Source organism: Neoarius graeffei, chromosome 20 (assembly GCF_027579695.1).
Source record: "Neoarius graeffei isolate fNeoGra1 chromosome 20, fNeoGra1.pri, whole genome shotgun sequence".
Taxonomy (NCBI): domain Eukaryota; kingdom Metazoa; phylum Chordata; class Actinopteri; order Siluriformes; family Ariidae; genus Neoarius; species Neoarius graeffei.
This window is the reverse complement of record NC_083588.1, coordinates 10,412,995-10,437,104: the sequence shown is the minus strand read 5'-3', so window position 1 is coordinate 10,437,104 and position 24,110 is coordinate 10,412,995. Positions and strand designations below refer to the sequence as shown.

Here is a 24,110-nt window from a genome sequence, read left to right as displayed (position 1 = left end):
CTTTGCAAAAAAGCAGGAACAAATGATACAAGGTCGGAACCAGAACCAGGATTCATCCTGGAGGAGAAGAAAAAGAGCTGTGTTGGAGACGGGAAGAGGACATATGATTTCGTTACCTGCCTCGACTGCCCTATGACTCTCTCTCTTACTCACACACGCTCAAAAGCTTGCTGATGGCAGAAAGGAGGACCTCTGATCAATGATTAACATGAACTCTAATCCTTAAGTGCAACTATCGACTCTTCCCTGTCTTCCTGCTTCTCCTTCCCCCTCCCATCACACTGGCGAGAGAGAGAGAGAGAGAATGTTTCAATTCCGAGAACCTCACTGTTTAAACGCTTACCTGGAAATCCCTGCAACTTGCAAGAATTGCAAATCTGACATGCATGTTTTCCCTTGACATAATTTCACAAGGCTCAGTGGATAATTTCACCTGGATGCTGGAGATGTGTACCTAAGAACTGCTGCTAAAATGTTGAAATAAGTTGTATCTTTATTTTAACTGTTGATGTTAAGTCGTTGGGTGAAGTGTACCTGCACATCTTCCAGCAGACACCTTCCAGATTTTCTGAGACACAATTCCAGTTTTAGACTTCAAAATTCTTGGTTAATTTGGAAGTCAGATGTTACCAATTAGGAGTGATTTTGAGAGAACCATTTAAAAAAATTGCTCTCTGGACCTGCCTAATTCATCATGATGCTCTTGTCTTGTTCCATTCCTTTATCTGCTCTGCATGGTCCCGAATAAATACCATAAAGAGCTGCACCTCGGAAAACAGTTTACGTCCAAGTCTTGGCCTTGTTTCCAAAAAAATTTGACCTGGATACTGTTCAACTGCTGCTGGATGAGTCTTACACTTCAAGTGCAACAATGTCTGAGACATGGTAACAGATGAGCAATTGATCAGGTTTTGAAATCCATCCATCCATCCATTATCTGTAACTGTTATCCGGTGCAGGGTCACGGGCAAGCTGGAGCCTATCCCAGCTGACTCTGGGTGAGAGGTGAGGTACACCCTGGACAAGCTGCCAGATCATCGCAGGGCTGACACATAGAGACAAACAACCATTCACACTCACATTCACACCGACGGTCAATTTAGGTGGTGTTTACATTAGACCGTATCCGTCTCGTTTTCGTCGCGGATGCACTGTCTGTTCACATTAAAACATTAAAACGCCGGGAAACGACTCCACAGGTGGAACAACTTGAATCCGCCAGGGCCCACGTATTCAATCCATTACATATCTGATCTGGTGCTGTGTAAACATTGAGGAACGAGGAAACGCAGTGCTGAGCTCTAGCTGACGTCGTCATTGGACAACGTCACTGTGACATCCACCTTCCTGATTCGCTGGCGTTGGTCATGCCACGTTGGTCATGTGACGCGACTGCTGAAAAACGGCGCAAACTTCACTTCCTGCTATTTGTCCCGAATCACTGCTCGTGCGCTTCACTCGCGCGCTCTGTGAGCTGCGCAGGGCCGGAGTGCGCACCCTCCAGAGGGCACTCGCTGTTCAGGGCGGAGTGATTTGGAGTGCAGGATGCCTGCGGAGCCGAGCGGAGCTGTGTATTGGCGTTGCTGTGTGCACGTGAATCGTGTATTGGCGTTGCTGTGTGCACGCAAATCGTTTTAAAAACGTTAATCTGATGATCCACTGATACGGTCTAATGTAAACACCACCTTAGAGTCACCAGTTAGCCTAACCTGCATGTCTTTGGACTGTGGGGGAAACCGGAACACCCGGAGGAAACCCACGCAGAGATGGGGAGAACATGCAAACTCCACACGGAAAGGCCCCTGTCAGCCACTGGGCTCAAACCCAGAACCTTCTTGCTGTGAGGTGACAGTGCTAACCACTACATCACCGCGCTGCTCAAGTTTTGAAATGTTTTAAACAGCATGATAATTATCTGCAAATTATGCACACCAAAAACCAGTGGCGATACCAACATTTCACAGTTCAACATCCAACCTGCAGAAATATATACCAATAGGCCATTCGCGAGCAAAGTGAGCGAAGCTAGCTAGTCAGATCATTTGATGTTTTGTCGTATAAAAGCTCTGTAGTAACCTTCACGTCAGTTCATCAGTTTGATGTTCAGTTGCAATTTCCTGTTGTGGTAAATGTTCGTGTTGTCGTACTCGAGACCGATCTCAAGACAACTTTTTGAAGGGCTCGGTCTTGACTTGGAATTGGTTGCATTTTTAATTGGTCTTGTCTCGATCTCAGACATAGAAGACGCGGGATTTTATTTCAAGACCAGTCAAGACCACAACTGTGGGGATTTCACTAAATTGCCTGTGCATTACCCCTTCAACACATACTGGTCTGGTCCTGGTCTTGACTTGATCTTGCTCTGCCTTGGCCTTGGGCTTGATCTCAACCCGTTAAAGTCTTGGCCTTGTCTTGGTCATGACTTGGTCTCGGTTGAGGTCATCTTGATCCCAACATGAGTAAAAATGTCTCAGTAACACTCAGGATAATGTGCAAGGAGCATCTTTGATAGATAGATAGATAGATAGATAGATAGATAGATAGATAGATAGATAGATAGATAGATAGATAGATAGATAGATAGATAGATAGATAGATAGTACTGTGCAAAAGTCTGAGGCACATGTAAAGAAATGCTGTAGATGAAAAATGGCTTAAAAATAATGAAATTAAATGTTTCAACATTAAAAAATGTTATAAACAGGAAAAACTAAGCAATAATAAATGAAACAAATTCAATATTTGGTGTGAGACGACCATTTGAACCCATTTTGCAGATTTCGGACATTTTTGAATTAGTTGTGTCACTTGCAGGCTTTTAGTACTCGAGTCCGACTCGTGCCCTAATTTTAAGGACTTGGGACTTGACTTGGACTTGAGCACTGATGACTCGGACTTGTGCATTAACTTCATTCGGACTCGTAAATTGGGGATGAGGACTTGGATTTTTTCTTTATTTTTTGCAACATGCCATAACAATTTGGCAGATTTATATCTACATAAGGGCGGCACGGTGGTGTAGTGGTTAGCGCTGTCGCCTCACAGCAAGAAGGTCCGGGTTCGAGCCCCGTGGCTGGCGAGGGCCTTTCTGTGTGGAGTTTGCATGTTCTCCCCGTGTCCGCGTGGGTTTCCTCCGGGTGCTCCGGTTTCCCCCACAGTCCAAAGACATGCAGGTTAGGTTAACTGGTGACTCTAAATTGACCGTAGGTGTGAATGTGAGTGTGAATGGTTGTCTGTGTCTATGTGTCAGCCCTGTGATGACCTGGCGACTTGTCCAGGGTGTACCCCGCCTTTCACCCGTAGTCAGCTGGGATAGGCTCCAGCTTGCCTGCGACCCTGTAGAACAGGATAAAGCGGCTAGAGATAATGAGATGAGATATCTACATTAATTTTTATACTAATTTCGTGCAAGAGAATGCACATTCACCTGTTCATACATCATGTTCAGGAACAAACTAACATTAATGGCGCTAAAATGCTTGGAGAATACGCCCCTAGGATTGTCCGCTTTGCTTGTACAGACTTCTCGTGCAGTGGGAAAAAATGTACTGCGATGTGTTCCATATGTAGAAGAACTATCAAGGAGATGACGAGGACAACTTTGAACTTCAATTGTCATTTGTCAAAACGACACCCAGAGAAGGAAGTGACACGCTATGCTCATTGCTCTGTTGATAGTGGGGCTTGCTTGCTGACCGATGAACTAGCTAGTGCTAACCCTCGCTCATGTTATATGCCCTGTTGATAGTGGGCGGGGCTTGCTGAGTGGTGAACAAGCTTTTTATCTGTCACCTATTAACTAAAATGGGGTGGTCAAACAGGAACATGAGTCCAACACAGTAGCAGAGACACTTTCACATAAAGGCAGCAACAGTCACCGTCAAATGGTGCGGTTGTGGTCTTGTTCTTGGATTCGACTCGAAATGTTCTTCAATGACTTGGACTTGAACACTGGGGACTCGAGACTGGACTCGAGGTTTTGTGAGTCGACTACAACACTGGTCAATTGTAGATATATATTTTTTAAAATAGCAATTTGTAAAGTAATTCCTCAAGTAGTTTTTCATCAAGGCGGCACGGTGGTGTAGTGGTTAGCGCTGTCGCCTCACAGCAAGAAGGTCCGGGTTCGAGCCCCGTGGCCGACGAGGGCCTTTCTGTGCGGAGTTTGCATGTTCTCCCCTTGACTGTTGTAAAAAGCACCAAACAAATAGAATAGAATCGAATGGGATGCATGTCTTGCAGCATTTCCCTTCATTTGGAGATGATTTCACGAACGATAGCGCTGATCGGACCCCAGTTAAGAGGAACAGAGGATAATTTGTTTCAGATGCTTCTCTCTCGCCTCAGCTCCTTGTGAAGCATTTCGACCAGTGTCTTCTGACTCACTGTTTTCGAGTGAGGGAAAAAAATAAAGAAATAAAGAAATAAATATAACACCACATCATAAAAGAAGATATGCCACAGGGTCAGATGTGTAAATCAAATCAAACATGAGCTTATCAGATTTTTACCAGCCAGAGGTGTTGACAGGTTTCATAAAGGACATCTGTTTGCGACTCTGAAACAGGATGTGATAATGATTTGGGGTGCAACCAGGATGGAGTAAATTAAATCAGACTGAGAGGACACTGCAATGTAGAAAAGAAGAAGCAGAACAACAACAACACCACTCAGCCTTTCTTTTCATCTCATTGTATTTCATTTGTGTATGATTATGCAGGGAAAATTACTGAAGGAGAAAATTGTAAGTCAGTAACACAGGATGTAAATTACAAGAAGCAATTGTACAATCCTAAAAGAAAAACAAGCAAACATTATCATTCAGTTCATTCACAGGAGGAAAATATTGGGGTTGAAAGAATTTAACATTCCTTTATAAATCTATCTATCCCTGAAACACTTCCTTCCTGAAGAAAAGACATCATCTTTATTCATGACGCGTCCTTTCTCATGGTTTTTGGTTGAATCAGGAAGACAAGGAGGGATGGGATTCAATTTGTTTCCTCTGATTCTCGATGATGTTTGTAATTTTGTTGTTCATGCAGCCTGAATCCTTTGAACATGGTTTGAGGGACACAAAATTCAATGAAAAAAAGAAGGATGTGTTCAAAATTAGATTCCTGCCGTCTTCTTTTTCCCCTTGTTTCAACCACCTGAAACATTCTGAACCGGGGGCTGGCTTCGAGTGTTGATATTAGTCTGTGAAAGAAAGCGAGAGAGAGAGAAAGAAAAAGATGGGGAGAGAACACAGGGAAAGACAAACAGTGAAAGAAAGAAAAAGCAAGGAAATGATAAAAGAAAATAGGAGAGAAAAGGGAAAGAGAAGGGGGACGAATCAGACACTGACTTGTACAGAGAGACGAAAGAAAGAAAGAAAGAAAGAAAGAAAGAAAGAAAGAAAGAAAGAAAGATTTGGAAAGAAGAGAGGGAAAACAAAACAAGAACAAAAGACAGGCCGAAAGAAAGAAAGAAAGAAAGAAAGAAAGAAAGAAAGAAAGAAGCAGAAGAAATGGAAGAAACAGAAAGAAAGATTGCCCTGTGATGACCTGGCGACTTGTCCAGGGTGTACCCCGCCTTTCGCCCGTAGTCAGCTGGGATAGGCTCCAGCTTGCCTGCAACCCTGTAGAACAGGATAAAGCGGCTAGAGATAATGAATGAATGAGAAAGAAAGATTGATGGAATAGAAATGAAAATGACTGAAAAACAAACCCGAGAAAAACAAAACAGAGACTGACAGAAAGAGACAGCAAAGAGAAAGAAAGAAAAGAGAATAAGATAAACAAGAAGACAGAGTCATCTATATCCCCCGCCCTATCTACCAAGTTTCAAGATATTATTTGTCACATTTTTCAAGTTCTGCTGCAGGAAACCAACCCTCCCACTTTACACTGAGCTCAGCAGCCCATAACATAAACCCACCGGATCTTTGGTCCAGGTGAGCTAAAAATTTAAATTTCTCATATTTCTTAGTATCAAAAGGCACATATACATGACTTAATCAACACATATACCAACTTTCAAGACCATACCGCTCATAGTTTTCAAGTTCTGCTTCGAAAAACAAAACCTACCCCGAAGACTAACCTGAGAGACTGAGTCTGAAATTGTTTCCATGGAAACATGAAAAATTAAAATTTCCCAAATTTCTTCGTATGAAAAGGCACATCTACATCACCTTGTTAACATGTACACCAAGTTTCAAATCTGTATCATAAATAATTTTGGATATATGCTCCGGAAACGAACATTGCTCTTAGAAACTAATTCAAAAAATTTTTTAATGTAAAAATTTGAAAAATACTTTTTTTCAAAAATCCAAAATTGCAGAAGGCAGCAGTTCATATGTTGCTTGATATGTATGTATACAAAGTTTCATGAAGATATCTTCAGTAGTTTTAAAGATATGGCCCGGAAACGAAAACGTGACTGGCTGGAGAGACAGATGGACGGAACCAGTGTCTCATCTCATCATCTCTTGCCGCTTTATCCTGTTCTACAGGGTCGCAGGCGAGCTGGAGCCTATCCCAGCTGACTATGGGCGAAAGGCGGGGTACACCCTGGACAAGTCGCCAGGTCATCACAGGGCTGACACATAGACACAGACAACCATTCACACTCACATTCACACCTACGCTCAATTTAGAGTCATCAGTTAACCTAACCTGCATGTCTTTGGACTGTGGGGGAAACCGGAGCACCCGGAGGAAACCCACGCGGACACGGGGAGAACATGCAAACTCTGCACAGAAAGGCCCTCGCCGGCCACAGGGCTCGAACCTGGAACTTCTTGCTGTGAGGCGACAGCGCTAACCACTACACCACCGTGCCACCCTGGAACCAGTGTCTATATTTCTAAAATAGAAAAGCGAAAAGAGGGAATTACAGAGCAAGAGACAGGAAAGAAAGAAAGAAAGAAAGAAAGAAAGAAAGAAAGAAAGAAAGAAAGAAAGAAAGAAAGAAAGAAAACTAGGATGGTGAAAGAAGAAAGCAAAAGACTTTCACAAACTGAAAGAAAAAAGGAGAAAGAAAAAGGAAAGACCGAAAGAGGAACAGAAACATCTTGAGAAAGTGAGAGATACAAACAGCTGCGTCTCATTTGTATTGGATCAGGGCACTTTGTGAAATTGTCAGCACTTATCAGTTAGAGATCCATGAACACTGTGTGAGTGTATGTATGAGAGAGAGAGAATGAACACACACACACACACACACACACACACGTACCATTATCTGTGTTTGTAAATCCATTCTCAGTGTTGTGTATATTTGTACATCCATTAAAATGAGTCAAATATACACGTTGTGGGAGTTAGTGTCACTGAGGTTACATGCAGCAGCTTGAGGCTATTCACTCACACACACACACACACACACACACACACACACACACACACACACACACACACACTTCTGAGCTATATAAAGCTAGAACATTTCTCCAGTTCACAAAATACAACTAAAGCCCTATTCAGACTGGATTGGTCTTACCAGAGGGGGCGGAGTCATGTAATTATTACGGATGTAATTCTGTGATTACACCATACTCTGATCCAATCAGTGTAATCTTGTCCAAATAAGGCTATTTATTTCCCAACATACCTGAAGAAAATGGCACCCCATGGCAATGTGGCTAAGGAAAATGATTCTCAGCCTCTTCTGAGGGTATATTCATGAAATACAATTTTCAAAAATCTTCGGTACATTTTGTCAAGAAGGCTTCAAAAGAATTCAAAGAAATTTCTTCATTTGTTTCTCCAAAGTTGAATTATTGCCAAAGAGTTCTCTTTCCTGGATGTTTTGTCTGGTTACTGTTTGTGTTCTTCCAAAAGAGTTTCGACTTGTCCAAATGCTTTCTTTTTATTTATTTATTTATTGTATCTTTGTGCTTTTATTCTTATTATTTTTACCAGACGAGTTTTGTTTGGGGTGTAGGAACAGGAATGATTGTTGCTCTCTGTGTAACTGGTGTCCCTGCTGCTTTCAGGTCATCCTGCAACTCTTTTCCAGTGACTTCTGGCTCCGTTCTTACTTTCCTTCTCATTACTCTGAGAGTCTGTTGTGAAATCTTGCTTGTGACATCTGTCCAGAGACAGAATCAGTTTTTTATGCTGATGAATATACAGTATACTTTGTTTGTTGGTTAATATTTCTGAGTCAAATGGAATTACGTCTGTAAATCTGAACCCGATGTCGGCACTGGAATTATTATTATTTTGAAAAATAGAAAACTATTGTTTTTCAGGTTACTTCCTTGAACTTCATCCTAATTTTTTTAAATAATTAATTTCTTCTGTGTAACATAGAAGAAATAAATCTAAATATATAAGGCAAAAAGCCCCACATGGTGCTTTCACAGAGTACTGAATGCTTCCAGGAGCTTGTGAAATCTTGGCCTTTTCGGTGAATATTTTTCAATCTCTAGCTCAGTCCCCTTTCACCAGTGTATTCTAGTTTTTCGATCTGTTCTTTTGTTCATAAACCAGTCTATTTCCTATTGCCATTTTACCATCAACTGTAACTTGACTAAAAGTAAAAACTTTTCTTTTTCATTTTTTGAAAAATTGTGAAACCGATGTTTTATCCTTGCTCTAATATACAACCCCAACTCAAAAAGCGTTTGAACAGTATGGAAAATACAAATTCGAAAAGAAAGTAGTGATTTCTAAATTTACTTGGACTTGTACTTCATTGCAGACAGAATGATGAACCCAAGATATTTCATATTTTGTCGGTCAACTTCATTTCAATTGTTAATATACAGTACATCCATTCCTGCGTTTCAGGCCTGCAACACGTTACAAAAAAAATTGTGACGAGGGAAATTTAGGTCAAGGTAAAACACTTAAATAATAATGTGCTTTCAACAGGTGACCATAATTATAATTTGGTACAAAATCAGTATCCGGGAAAGGACAAGTCTTTGAGGCACAAAGATGGGCAGAGGATCTCCAGTTTGTCAACAAACGTGTGACAAAATTATTGAAATGTTTAAAAACACTGTTCGTCAAAGAAAGATATGAAGGGATTTGGATATATTTCACCCTCTACAGTGCATAAGATCATTCAAAGATTCAAGGAATCTGGAGGAATTTCGGTGCGTTAAGGGCACAAGCCTAATCTGAACACCCGTGATCTCCAATCCCTCAGACGGCACTGCGTCAAGAACAGTCATTCGTCAATAGCTGATATAACCACATGGACTCGGGATTACTTTGGCAAACCTTTATCAAGCATGACGATACGGAGTTACATCCACAAACGCGAGTTAAAACTTTACTGTGCAAAAAAGAAGCCGAATATTAACTGTGTCCAGAAGCGCTGTTGAACACTCTGGGCTCGGAGGTATCTGGGATGGACCATCACACAGTGGAAACGTGTACTGTGGTCAGAAGAATCAGTATTCCAGGTCTTTTTTGGAAGCAACGGATGCCCTGTAATCCGGATCAAAGACGAAAAGGACCATCCAGACTGTTGCCAGGAACAATTCCAAAAGCCAGGGTCTGTCATGGTATGGGGTTGCGCCAGTGCCCTCGGCAAAGGTAACTTACACTTCTGTGATGGAGCATTAATGCAGAAAAGTGCATTGAGATTTTGGAGCAACATTTGCTGCCTTCAAGACAACACCTTTTCCGGGGATATTTCAACAAGACAATGCAAAACCACATTCTGCACACATTCCAAAGGCGTGGCTGAGGAAGGAGAGGGTGCCTGTCCCCTCTGTCCCCAACAGAGAATGTGTGGTGAGTTTTGAAATGGAAAATATGACAATCCTGTACTGTTGCACACCTTAAGACCTGTTTGCAGAAAGAATGGGGCAAAATAACACCTGAAACATATCTGTGAAGATACTCAGTCATCCAGGTACATAGTAATCTGTGGTTGGTAGAAGAGAGCAACTGGACTTGCTTGAAGATTCTTGAAGACCTTTCGCCTCTCATCTGAAAGGCTTCCTCAGTTCTGTCTGACTAATAGGGAGTATCAAGTATTTATCCTCTCATGGATCATCATAGAATCCGAATCAGAATGCCGATGGCTGCATTGTAGGTGGCTGATAAAAGATGTCTTAGACACCCACCTCTGTTCAGTGATGGTCGTTCCAGGTTGACAAAAATGAACGATCCTCTCTGGCTAAGATGTCTGCCAGTTTTTTGGAAGTCCTCTCATACTCCCACACCAGTCGAAGGGATCTCATCCCAAAGTGCGTAGAAACATATCTGTGAAGATACTCAGTCATCCAGGTACATAGCACGGGCGATTGCTCTAAGACAATGAGGGAGGCTCAGCCTCCTCTAAAAATGACGAACATCGTGTAGGATGAATTGCGCTAGGCTTATGTTATAGCCGACCTTATAACATTGCTATTTCAGATCCAGAATCATAGAAATATGTGTGCTCAACCCACTACAGTGCGAAATCATTCCCTTATAGAGGATTTCGACGTGACGTCACAGGTCACGTGACGCCCCGGTGTCCGCCATTTTGAAGGTCAAGCTAGCTAATGTCAACAACATAGTAGCTGGTATGTTACTGTAGCAATATTTACGTTCAGTCATTTGGATGACTGTTAAAACCTTTCAGTCTCAAGTTTTTCCTTTACTGTATTTACTAGTTTACTGAGCTAGCGCGCTCGGGCAGGCTGGGAGCGAGCGCGCTAGCTCGGGCAGGCTGGGAGCTAGCGCACTCGCTCCCAGCCTGCCCGAGCTAGCGCGCTCGCTCCCAGCCTGCCCGAGCGCGCTAGCTCAGTAAACTAGTAAATACAGTAAAGGAAAAACTTGAGACTGAAAGGTTTTAACAGTCATCCAAATGACTGAACGTAAACATTGCTACAGTAACATACCAGCTATGATGTTGTTGACATTAGCTAGTGCTAACAGCTAGCTGCTAGTGCACTGCTACAACTACACCGACCCTAATAATACAGTTCTTGGTCATTGCCTGGTAACAGCAAATTTATAACGGGCCATGTCTCAACAGACTAAGAAGTTATTTCAATGACATTTAATAACATTTTGTTTATCCTGAGGACCGAAAGTAAATGAAAATGTGAACAAACCTTAGCTGTAATAAGATGGCGACCACCGGCTCCAGGGACGACCCGCTAATGTAGGCATGTTACCCAGCCTGGTTTTTAACGACATAGGTATACAGATCATGTGGGCCGAAGTCAGGTAAAGACGAGGGCTTCGTGTACTTCCGTACGTCAGTGAACAATCCTGGTGGAAGCAGGTAAACGTCGTTCTCTAAGCCTGTTAACCTCAATTTTTGCAAATACCTCTCCCTCTGCTCGCCCTGTAAATGCCCTACGTCGCTGGATAGTGAAGGTGTTTTCTGCATCTCGCTCCTTTTTCTTTTATGTTTTTTCCCTGGTATTTCCCCACACGCCTGACTGCAGGTCAGGAAGATCACCCACGCTGCAGCGCTGCAAAGCCAGAAAAAGATAGCCTGGTAACATGTACGGATCACGTACACCAGCATCATTGATTTTCTGGTGATATCGCTTCTTACTCGCGTCATCTAGGCCGGATAAAATACTCGACAATGAGACTTCGTCATGATCAACAGTGTATCGCTACCGGTAGTCGCCATATTTGTGACCGTCAAAATGGCGGCATAAATATTGCCGCTATGGAAACAATGACGTAGGCCGAAATCCTCTATAACTTTAATGTGTGCGTGAGGTTTTTCCCCCTCGTGACAGCGCGATGCAGCGCAGCCTCAGTACACTTCAATGGCATTTGGGAGCTCTGCGCTTTTCAATCTCAAAATGCAAGACGATTATTGGACAAATACTGCGAAAACGCCCGCCCACGGAGTCTCACGGACTCCCAGCCTCAGTGGACTTCAGTGGCATTTGGGAGCTATGCGCTTTTCAATCTCAAAATGCAACACGATTATTGGACAAATACTGCGAAAATGCCCGCCCACAGACTCCCAGCCTCACAGTGGGAGGGACATGGCAGTTTCTGCGAGGAGACTGGTGATTGGTGAAAGCGGCCAGATATTTTCTTTGATTGACAGCTCGTTTCAACTATAGACAGGCAGCGGTGAATTTCAGTTCAGTCCCATGCGGATTCGCAAGTGCTGTGGTGTATTGTAAGAGATCGGCTTACATTTTGATTTCATTCATTACATACGGTTTCTACCAGCTTTTTTAGTTTGTATATATTTTCATTGTAAATAAAGTGTAAATATAGTGTTGTCAAGTTTGCTATCTTAGTTCCAGAAATGTCGTTTATTTGAGTGACTGAACTTGAGGGGGCTAGTCAGCTAGCAAGAAAGCTGCGCACGGATGCCAAGCATTGCTGATTTAATTTTGGCGAAGCCATTTGCCAGTCTTCCTTTCGAGGAAAAAATTAAAATTCAAGAGCAGGGTAGACCAACGCCTCAAATTGACTTGGTGAAAAAGGTAGGGAATAATACTCGTTCCTTTCAGCTCTCCTGGTACGAGAAAGTGAATTGGCTAACAGCAAGTGACCCACATCAACAACAGTAAATAGGCTACTTTAGTAATATGTCATGGATGGACCAAAAATATAGAATCTATTTAAAATGTTTATGCTGAGTATATTATACTGGAATATATATTTCTCTGGATATGAATTAAACACAGCTACAATTTGGAAAACATTTTTAAACAAAAACACAGCCGAGAACATTTCACACTACAGACCTGGATTAAAAGTGAAGGGTTAACAAAATTGTCAATAAAACATTTCTCAGTCAAAATAAGTAAAATATAGGGAAAGTGTCATTGAATGAAATGTGTGGCACCCAGCTCTACTGCTGAGGTTCCTGACAAAGAGCTCATCTCATCTGATTATCTCTAGCCGCTTTATCCTTCTACAGGGTCGCAGGCAAGCTGGAGCCTATCCCAGCTGACTATGGGCGAAAGGCGGGGTACACCCTGGACAAGTCGCCAGGTCATCGCAGGGCTGACACATAGACACAGACAACCATTCACACTCACATTCACACCTACGGTCAATTTAGAGTCACCAGTTAACCTAACCTGCATGTCTTTGGACTGTGGGGGAAACCGGAGCACCCGGAGGAAACCCACGCGGACACGGGGAGAACATGCAAACTCCGCACAGAAAGGCCCTCGCCGGCCCCGGGGCTCGAACCCAGGACCTTCTTGCTGTGAGGCGACAGCGCTAACCACTACACCACCGTGCCACCCCTCTGACAAAGAGCTGCTTTCATTCATTCATTCATTCATTCATTCATTATCTCTAGCCGCTTTATCCTTCTACAGGGTCGCAGGCAAGCTGGAGCCTATCCCAGCTGACTACGGGCGAAAGGCGGGATACACCCTGGACAAGTCGCCAGTTCATCACAGGGCTGACACATAGACACAGACAACCAATCACACTCACATTCACACCTACGCTCAATTTAGAGTCACCAGTTAACCTAACCTGCATGTCTTTGGACTGTGGGGGAAACCGGAGCACCCGGAGGAAACCCACACGGACACGGGGAGAACATGCAAACTCCACACAGAAAGGCCCTCGCCGGCCCCGGGGCTCGAACCCAGGACCTTCTTGCTGTGAGGCGACAGCGCTAACCACTACACCACCGTGCCGCCCCCGAGCTGCTTTCAATAATGATCAATTTTTAAACAACATGCCACAATTTTAAAATATAAAATGTTAAAATATACCCCTCCAACACCACCATCATGTATATTGGACAGTAGGCTAATGGGCCAAAAGAACCTGTTATTTCACAGTTTGTGACCCTGCCAACAATCAGCCAGATCAGAGGCAAGAGTATGGGCAAAATTGATGTGTTTTTTCTTTTAAAATCTGGAAATATCATAACCGACCAGCCTCCCCTGTTTGAAAGACTACCAGCCGCCACTGGTACATAGTAATCTGTGGTTGGTAGAAGAGAGCAACTGGACTTGCTTGAAGATTCTTGAAGACGTTTCACCTCTCATCTGAAAGGCTTCCTCAGTTCTGTCTGACTAATAGGGAGTATCAAGTATTTATCCTCTCATGGATCATCATAGAATCCGAATCAGAATGCTGATGGCTGCATTGTAGGTGGCTGATAAAAGATGTCTTAGACACCCACCTCTGTTCAGTGATACTCCCTATTAGTCAGACAGAACTGAGGAAGCCTTTCAGATGAGAGGCGAAACATCTTCAAGAATCTTCAAGCAAGTCCAGTTGCTCTCTTCTACCAACCACAGATGACTATGTACCTGGATGACTGAGAATCTTCACAGATATGTTTCTACGCACTTTGGGATGAGATCCCTTCGATTGGTGCAGGAGTACGAGAGGACTTCCAGAAAACTGGCAGACATCTTAGCCAGAGAGGATCGTTCATTTTTGTCAACCTGGAACGACCATCACTGAACAGAGGTGGGTGTCTATAAGACATCTTTTATCAGCCACCTACAATGCAGCCATCGGCATTCTGATTCGGATTCTATGATGATCCATGAGAGGATAAATACTTGATACTCCCTATTAGTCAGACAGAACTGAGGAAGCCTTTCAGATGAGAGGCGAAACGTCTTCAAGAATCTTCAAGCAAGTCCAGTTGCTCTCTTCTACCAAACCACAGAACACCTGAAACACTTAATCGCTTGGTGTCTTCAGTCCCTGAACATCTTTTAAGTGTTGTGAGAAGGAATGGCAACATTACAAAGTGGCAAATGCTTTACCGTCCCAACTTTTTTAAAAATGTCTTGCAAGAATCAAAATTAAAATGTGTTTATTTTGAAAAAAAAAATATTGAGTGCAACGTCAGTCAAAGATTATTTATAAATCATTTCAATTTCAACATACCCTCCCAAAATGTTCCTGATTTGGGGTTGTTAAAAAAAATCTGATCAGTAACTGGTCAAAATATTTGACATTTCCTTAGTTTCAAGTTCTTGCACTGCCACTGTTATATTATATGGCATTTAATTCAATCTTCTTGAAAACAGGAAGTTGTAACAAGCATCATTTGTAAATGCTTTGAGCAGCTTGATACGAAGTTGAATTTCAGTAATTATCTCACAATTACTGAACTTAATAATTGTCACAACTTCTCGCACTTGATTTGATCTTACTTCCTCATTTATTACACACACACTCTCTCTCTCTCTCTCCAAATAATAAATCCTCTCAAAAACAAATCTCAGCTTTGCTTTCATCTTTCAAGTCAACACCTCTTTTGTAGGAAGTGCCATTTGAAAAGAAAGCAGAAGTCAGACTTCATTATGACTCCTAATGCGTTCCTAAAGTGATATGAGATGTGCCACTGTTCGTCAACATCACCCATTCGGTGGAACATTCAGCAGAACAGACAACGCAGGATTCTTCCCGGTATGTAGACCGTCATTAAAACTAATGCTTTAGTTAATCAGATTGATGAATTTGACAAACTTGCTGCACAAAAAGGACAATATACACTCAATTTTTAATGATATACAAGTAAACTGCATGAGAAGTCAGTGATTATTATTAGGTTCCGTCTCTCTCCCCAAAGGAACAGAAAAGCAGTACTGAAACCAGATGGGTTAAGTTGTCGTTTGTGATCACTGAACTCTTCCTAACTTTATTATGCAATTTGTCAGATATCATGAAATAAATGTAATGGCATAAAAACTACAACCCCCCCCAACAACCTCTTTTTTTACTTTCGCAAGCTGTTTTGAATAAGATCATTGAACCATCAGTAATTAATCTGTAAATATTGTGGACTACTAAAATATATTACAAATACTGCCGTTCATTTTAAGTTACCAGATAATGCTTTTTAATGCTTTTTAATTGTACTTTTTTCTCAGTGTCTAATGCAAATTTGAATAAAGCTGAGAACGTCAAAAGGGTAATATGAGACGATTTAAAAGATGCTGGCATGGACTGAAGCACTGTTGTCACACCCTACCCCAAAAATAAAGTATAACCCCGATTCCAAAAAAGTTGGGACAAAGTACAAATTGTAAATAAAAACGGAATGCAGTAATTTACAAATCTCAAAAACTGATATTGTATTCACAATAGAACATAGACAACATATCAAATGTCGAAAGTGAGACATTTTGAAATTTCATGCCAAATATTGGCTCATTTGAAATTTCATGACAGCAACACATCTCAGAAAAGTTGGGACAGGGGCAATAAGAGGCTGGAAAAGTTAAAGGTACAAAAAAGGAACAGCTGAAGGACCAAATTGCAACTCATTAGGACAATTGGCAATAGGTCATTAACATGACTGGGTATAAAAAGAACATCTTGGAGTGGCAGCAGCTCTCAGAAGTAAAGATGGGAAGAGGATCACCAAATCCCCCTAATTCTGCGCCGACAAATAGTGGAGCAAAATCAGAAAGGAGTTCGACAGTGTAAAATTGCAAAGAGTTTGAACATATCATCATCTACAGTGCATAATATCATCAAAAGATTCAGAGAATCTGGAAGAATCTCCGTGCGTAAGGGTCAAGGCCGGAAAACCATACTGGGTGCCCGTGATCTTCGGGCCCTTAGACGGCACTACATCACATACAGGCATGCTTCTGTATTGGAAATCACAAAATGGGCTCAGGAATATTTCCAGAGAACATTATCTGTGAACACAATTCACCATGCCATCTGCCGTTGCCAGCTAAAACTCTATAGTTCAAAGGAAAAGCTATATCTACTCGTAAACATGATCCAGAAGCGCGGATGTCTTCTCTGGGCCAAGGCTCATTTAAAATTGACTGTGGCAAAGTGGAAAACTGTTCTGTGGTCAGAGGAATCAAAATTTGAAATTCTTTATGGAAATCAGGGACGCCGTGTCATTCGGACTAAAGAGGAGAAGGACGGCCAGAGTTGTTATCAGCGCTCAGTTCAGAAGCCTGCATCTCTGATGGTATGGGGTTGCATTAGTGCGTGTGGCATGGGCAGCTTACACATCTGGAAAGACACCATCAATGCTGAAAGGTATATCCAGGTTCTAGAGCAACATATGCTCCCATCCAGACAACGTCTCTTTCAGGGAAGACCTTGCATTTTCCAACATGACAATGCCAAACCACATACGGCATCAATTACAGTATCATGGCTGCGTAGAAGAAGGGTCCGGGTACTGAACTGGCCAGCCTGCAGTCCAGATCTTTCACCCATAGAAAACATTTGGCGCATCATAAAACGGAATATACGACAAAAAAGACCTAAGACAGTTGAACAACTAGAATCCTACATTAGACAAGAATGGGTTAACATTCCTATCCCTAAACTTGAGCAACTTGTCTCCTCAGTCCCCAGACGTTTACAGACTGTTGTAAAGAGAAAAGGGGATGTCTCACAGTGGTAAACATGGCCTTGTCCCAACTTTTTTGAGATGTGTTGTTGTCATGAAATTTAAAATCACCTAATTTTTCTCTTTAAATGATAGATTTTCTCAGTTTAAACATTTGATATGTCATCTACAGTATGTTCTGTTGTGAATAAAATATGGACTTTTGAAACTTCCACATCATTGCATTCCATTTTTATTTACAATTTGTACTTTGTCCCAACTTTTTTGGAATCGGGGTTGTATAACCCCAGTTCCAAAAAAGTTGGGACACTGTGTCAACTGGAAATAAAAACAGAACGCGATGATTTGTAAATCACGGAAACCCTATATTCCTTGAAAAGAGTATAAAGACAACATATCAAATGTTGAAACTGAGAAATTTTCTTGTTTTTTTGAAAAATATACTGTATGCTCATTTTGAATTTGATGCCAGCAACACGTTTCAAAAAAGTTGGGACAGGGGCGTGTTTACGACTGTGTTGCATCACCTCTACTTTTAACAACACTTCATAAACATTTGGGAACTGAGGAGACCAATAGCTGTAGTTTTGAAAGAGAAATGTTGTCCCATTCTTGCCTCATGTGTTTATAATGCACCAAATGTTTTAAATGGGAGACAGGTCTGGACTGCAGGCAGGCCAGTTTAGCACCTGAACTCTTTTACGACAGAGCCATGCAGTTTCAATAAGTGCAGAAAGCAGTTTGTCATTGTCTTGCTGAAAGAAGGAAGGCCTTCTCTGAAAAAGATTTTGTCTGGATGGCAGCATATTGCTCTGAAACGTGTATATATCATTCAGCATTAAATGATGCCTTGCCAGATGTTCAAGCTCCCCATGGCTTGTACACGAATCCACCATCATACCATCACAGATGTTGACTTTTGAACTGTGCGCTGATAACAAGCCGGACGGTCCCCCTCCTCTTGAGCCACATCCTAAAAGCACATTAAGCAACAGAATGTAATTGGCATCAAACAAGAAGGTTTTTTTTTTTTTGCAAATGTTACTGAGGAACATCTGTCATCCATTTTTTAATGTTGTCCTTTTCACAGATGATACTTGCACTCATGAAGGCTCGAGGGCTCCCTTGGTCGTCAGTCGTGGTATTCCTGGTATCTTTGCCACAGTCCTTCTTGCTGGACATGGAGACGTATATTCTTGACTACTCTTCCAGAAACCTTTCTGCTGTTCCTCCTGCTCTCCCACCAGCTATTCAATACCTAGACCTGTCTCGGAATCGAATTTGGACCCTGAAGAAACATGACTTCCAGAGTGCACCCAATCTCTGTTTTCTCAATCTCTCCTGGAACATCCTGGAAGATATACACCCAGACACGTTTATTTCCACTTCTCTTCTGGCATCACTGGACCTGTCCCACAACAACCTGAAAATGCTGTCCCACCAACAATATCTGCTGCAAGCACAAAACCTACAGTACTTGGACCTGTCATCCAACTTGTTTGCAGTTATGGCACTCGGGGGTGAGTTTCTCAAACTCACAAAACTCAAGTGGCTTGGTTTGAGTGCCAGTTTTATTCAGAAAAACAACTTGGCTAATATCTCTGACCTCCATCTCCAAACTCTTTTCATTCAGGCTCAAAATATGACGGGGTATGAAAACGGAAGTCTCACGGGTGCGAAGGCAGACAAAATTGTCGTCCTCATGCCCAACAGCGTATTTGATCTCCCAATAATTGCTGACACTTTGGCATTCTTTGAAGTCGTCGAGCTGAGGGGGCTGCACGATCCAGAGGACTTCCTCAGAATACTTGTGACACACCAAGTACACATTCGAACGCTTAATTTACATTTGTCTTCCGTTTGGACTACCTGGAACGTAATAACGTCCCTTACCAACACGGCTTTAACGTCAACTATCCGCCAGTTGAGCGTGTCTGACCTTACCCTTCATGATATGGCGGGACAGAATAACATGAGCCAAGGCTACTCTTTAGATTCCTTCAGTATTAGACGAGCATTGGTGACTGTGTTCATTTTTGATCAGAAGAGTCTATATGACTTCATCATCAATATACCTACAAGAAATCTAACGTTTGCCCAGACACCAATAGTCCATATGACCTGCCCAAAGGCTGTTAGCATGATACAGATGCTTGATTTATCAGACTGTGTCCTAACTGAAAAAGTCTTCAAAGGTCCCCTTGGGGAATGTAACAATTTGATCAATCTGAAGATACTGGTCTTGAAGGGCAATAACCTGAGACAGTTGATGCCACTGACTTCCAGAGTTCAACTAATGCGTTCTTTAACACACGTGGACTTTAGCCAGAATTCGCTGACTTATGAGGAAACTCAGGACAGATGCACTTGGCCGCCTTATATCACCCACTTGAATTTATCTTTTAATGAGTTTGACCAGACTGTATTTAAGTGCTTGCCAAATGCTCTAATCAAGCTCAACCTTAAGAACAACCACATCAGTGCAATTCCAGCAAATATTTCTGCTCTGGAGTCTCTTAAAGTTCTAGATCTTACAGCAAATCGTCTGCTGGACCTCCCAGACTGTCTCGGTTATCCAAAACTGCAGGAGCTTGTGCTATGTGGGAACTTCCTCCACGCACCAACAATAGACTCTCTCAACACTTGTTCACACCTAACTGTCGTGGATATCAGTATGAATCCCTATATCTGTACCTGCCCTTTGAGAGAATTCACCAACCTTATTGATGACAAGGGTACACTAGGTGGCTCAAATTCTTGGAAGAACCAAAGGATTGCCATGGCTCATTGGCCACATGGGTATCACTGTAGTTACCCAGAGTACTGGAGAAAAGCAATGCTTAAAAACTTCAGCCTGCCTCTGATCACCTGCAATGCTGGACTACTTGCAGCAACCATTTTGGTCTCGGCCTTAATTTTGGTCGTTGCTGTCGCAACTCTATGCAAACGGCTAGATCTTCCTTGGTACGTGGGCATGATTTGGAAATGGACTCGTGCAAAGCACCGTGCCCGAAGTTCCCAGCAAAGACAGGAAGATCTTCAAGGAGTACGCTTCCATGCTTTTGTCTCCTATAGCCAAAGAAATGCCAACTGGGTCATTGGCCAACTCTTACCCAAACTCGAAGGTGAGGACTCTGCGACCCAAAATGGACTGAGAGTGTGTCACCATGAGCGAGACTTCATCCCGGGGAGGCCAATCTTGGACAACATCCTCAGTTGCATAGAACAAAGTCGATGCTGCGTCTTTGTGCTGTCATCTCACTTTGTGCAGAGTGAATGGTGTCACTACGAGCTATACTTTGCGAGCCACCAATGGATATCGCGAGGTATAGACAACATTATCCTCATTCTGCTAGAACCATTGCCTACATATCTCATACCCTCCAAGTATTACCAGCTCAAGGCAATGATGGCCAGGCGCACTTACTTAGAGTGGCCCCAGAACAAAGCCAAACAGAGAATGTTTTGGGTAAACCTGCGTGCAGCGTTGCAAGCAGATCTACCAGATTCTGTTGAGGGAGAATAGGAATGAGAGGACAAGCCAATTATCAAGAGGTAGAAGGTCGAAACAGAACAGCGCACCGCAACGACAAAACTTGACCCAACAGAATTTAAAACAGTTGCAGAATAAACACAGTAAAGATCTGCGGTTTCTATCGATTCAGTTCAAAGCAGGTTATTTATTTATTTCAAGTCTGAAATTTAGTTAAAAATTCATGAATTATACAATAAAGTATGCAAGAATAACAACTCAAATACAAAAAAGTCATGATAATACGAAAAACATAGCAAAAGAAAAAAACCAAACATTGTTCTGTGTCCGAAATTAAAAGATTTCTAAGTCAATTCGATAACCGAACATAGAAATTCCCAAGCAACGCAGCTTCCTGTCAATATAATTACTTGAACAAAAACACGTTAAGAACACGGAGGGGTTCTTCATCGGACAGGATGCAACCAGTGCAACCAATTAGCCAAACGTTTTGCAAAATGCAATTTCACGAGTTTTAACAGGAAAATATACCAGATTCCTTTACCCCATTAAAAGTAAGACTTTACTGTTTGAGGTCTCTTTACTTATCCAAAATAGGCAACTCTCAACCTCGACAATTCCTACAAAAGTCAAAAGTAAACAGTATCAAGTTGAAAAATAAGGTTTTTGCACAAATGTTGCAAATTCAGTAAAAATTCGAGCAGAGGGCAGCAGTCGAAAGAAAAATCCTCCCTGAAACAAATTAAATACGTGTACAAGATGCATGGGATCATGGTTAGATTTTGTTGTTGGCTCCGAAAAACAACTTTTGTCATATTAACGACAAATCGAATGTTGCCGTTGTGGGGACAGCGACTGCTGGACTCAGGAGTTCCAGAATACAATGCAGCTCCATGGCTTAGTTTTGAAGATTTGGAAACAGATGTTTAAGCAGAGTGTATCGACTAGGAGACCTGGACAAATTAAAAGACTAAAGCGCTGCCGCACTGCTCTCGATACGAAGAAATGAGCAACTCAGAATTTTATTCCAAAATAAATCTTGAGTGGCGTTCAAGATCATGCTAATCAGAAAGCTTAATATAGAGTTTATTCAGGGTGGATTTTTCCATGAAGAAGTGTCCAAGCTCAGGGTAAAGACTGGATGAGGATGATTTTCTCATTAATGCAGAATCGATGGAGCACGCCGAGTAGATTTTCTCCGCAGCGAGACACCTGGCGCTCCATGGCCAGCCGGAAATCTTCTTTAACACCCTTTGTAATGCCACGAGTCACAGTGTGATGCCTGAAAAAACAGAAATGAGACTGAGCGAGTGTGCATTTTGCAGGTCACGATTACAGACTTGCTTTGTGGGAAAACAGCCAGAAATAATAGGCTTTTACAACGGCAAACTGTTTTCAAACCTTGACTGAGATCTGATTTATGAAACCACTCAAGTCACATCACAACGTGAAACCACACTCGCACACGTCTGATTTGTCCTCAGTTATCAAAGCACACACATCGACAGACAGAAGATATTTTGTGATAGGCTCAACAACACAAGAGTAAAATATGCAGATGCTGGGAATCTTTGCACAGAAAAACACTGATAATAATGCTGAAACATCACATTTGATTCATCCAAATGTACGACGACGACGACAACAACAGAAAATGAGACAAAACTGCAACAGATGCCATGGATCAAAACGAAAACACTTGTGAAATGAAAATCCTGTGTGTGTGTGTGTGTGGGGGGGGGGGGGGGAACGAAGGGAAAAATACAGATAAATGTTGCGGCGTATGAGCAGGCTGGGGGGCGGAGTTTGGGGATGGGCAAGGTTTGATGACGAGGGTGGGGTACCTGTCAGCCTTCTGAGCCCCAGGAAGCAGCAGGGTATTTAACTCCACCCCCAGGGCGGGGTTGGGGTTCCTATGGACATCAAACACCAATTCATCAACACCCCAAAAACAGGGCTGCATTCAAGACCACGATTACAAGCCAAGTTATCATGTAATGTCAGATAAATATACAACCCTGATTCTGAAAATGTCGGGATGCTGTGTAAAATGTAAATAAAAATAGAATGCAATGATTCACAAATCCTTTTTGAACTACATGCAACTGAATAAAATACAAAGAAAAGATATTTCATGTTCAAATTGATAAACTTGCTTGTTTTTTTTGACAATATACACTCATTCTGAACTGACTGCTTGCAACACTTTTCCAAAACATTCGGACAGAGGCATGTTTCCCACCGTGTAACATCACCTCCTCTTTTTAACAACACTCAGAAAGTGTTTGGGAATCGAGTACACAAATTATTCAAGTTTTAAAAATTACATTCTTTCCCGTTCTTGCAGGATATCCAACTTCAGTTGCTCAACAGTGGGTCTCCATTGTCATATTTTGCGCTTCATAGTGCATCACACATTTTCAACGGATGACCCATCCGGACGATCGGCAAGCCAGTTTAGCACCTGCACTCCTTTACTTTGAACGCGTGCAGAACATGATTTGGCATTGTCTTGCTGCAATAAGCAGGGACGTTCCTGAAAAAGACGTCATCTGGATGCCAGCATACGTTGCTCCAAAACCAATATGACCGATCTCTTCCAAAACAATAGCTTCTTTAAAATTAGAGACATCAGAGCCCATGGAAAATAAATGAGTGGCTTATTGAGAATATTTTTCCGGGATAACCGCGGACAGTGAATACTGGATACGGGTCCACCTTGACACGACGGATGCTCCTGGCTAAAAGGGTTTTTGAAAATAACGAGGAACTGTTTGTGGAAGTTGCCAAGTTTGTTAATCACGCGATGTTCAAATAAAGCTGGTAACTTATAACAGATTTCCGACTCCGGGGGGGGGAATGCCCCCTCAACTTGGAATTCCGAAGAAGTTTAGGATGGTGTCGTCAACCCATGATGTCATATCAACATGGCTCCTCACCATATCCACCATTAAACAAAGTCGCACTGCTTTCATTTTCACCAGTTGTACTGTGTATACTTGTATTTGCTTTGGATCAATCGACAGGCATATTAGCTTGTTAAATCTGTAAAACTGACTATACCTTTCAGCGTTTTGAGGCAGTAGTTACGTGACTCATATTACGCCCATGAGCTGGCTGGATCGCTGCAAACAAAAAAGGAATTTGGAGGTGTCCTCCATAGCTTGAACCCTTTGGGTTGAAAATGATGTAACTCCAAGTTGCAACTGAGGTACACCTAGTTTTGGGGTGTCACTGGATTTTTTTTTTTTTTTTTGGCGAAACATGAATAACTAGCCAGCTAGCTATAAATAGATAGCTAACAGCTCCATGAAATAAATGATGAAATAAAGTCGTGTTTCACTGAACAGAAGAAAAACAGTCGCGAACAAGA

General features: G+C 42.2%; 2 protein-coding genes across 5 annotated transcripts in view; one reads left to right on the top strand and one right to left on the bottom strand.

Moving 5' to 3' along the window:
- The first annotated feature begins 15,230 nt into the window (after positions 1-15,230).
- On the top strand, positions 15,231-22,457 carry tlr1 (toll-like receptor 1). Its single transcript, XM_060901208.1, is given in 2 exon segments — positions 15,231-15,326; positions 18,335-22,457. Coding segments are annotated over 2 exon segments (2,532 nt in total). The 3' UTR covers positions 20,771-22,457.
- The window catches only part of ints10 (integrator complex subunit 10), a 39,166-nt gene continuing 35,960 nt past the window's right edge, over positions 20,905-24,110 (bottom strand). For all 4 annotated transcript variants that reach the window (XM_060901209.1, XM_060901210.1, XM_060901211.1 and 1 more), the window contains one exon: positions 20,905-22,019. In XM_060901209.1, coding sequence (XP_060757192.1) covers positions 21,863-22,019 — 157 coding nt within the window. In that variant the 3' untranslated portion in view covers positions 20,905-21,862. The remainder of the gene's footprint in view (positions 22,020-24,110) is intronic.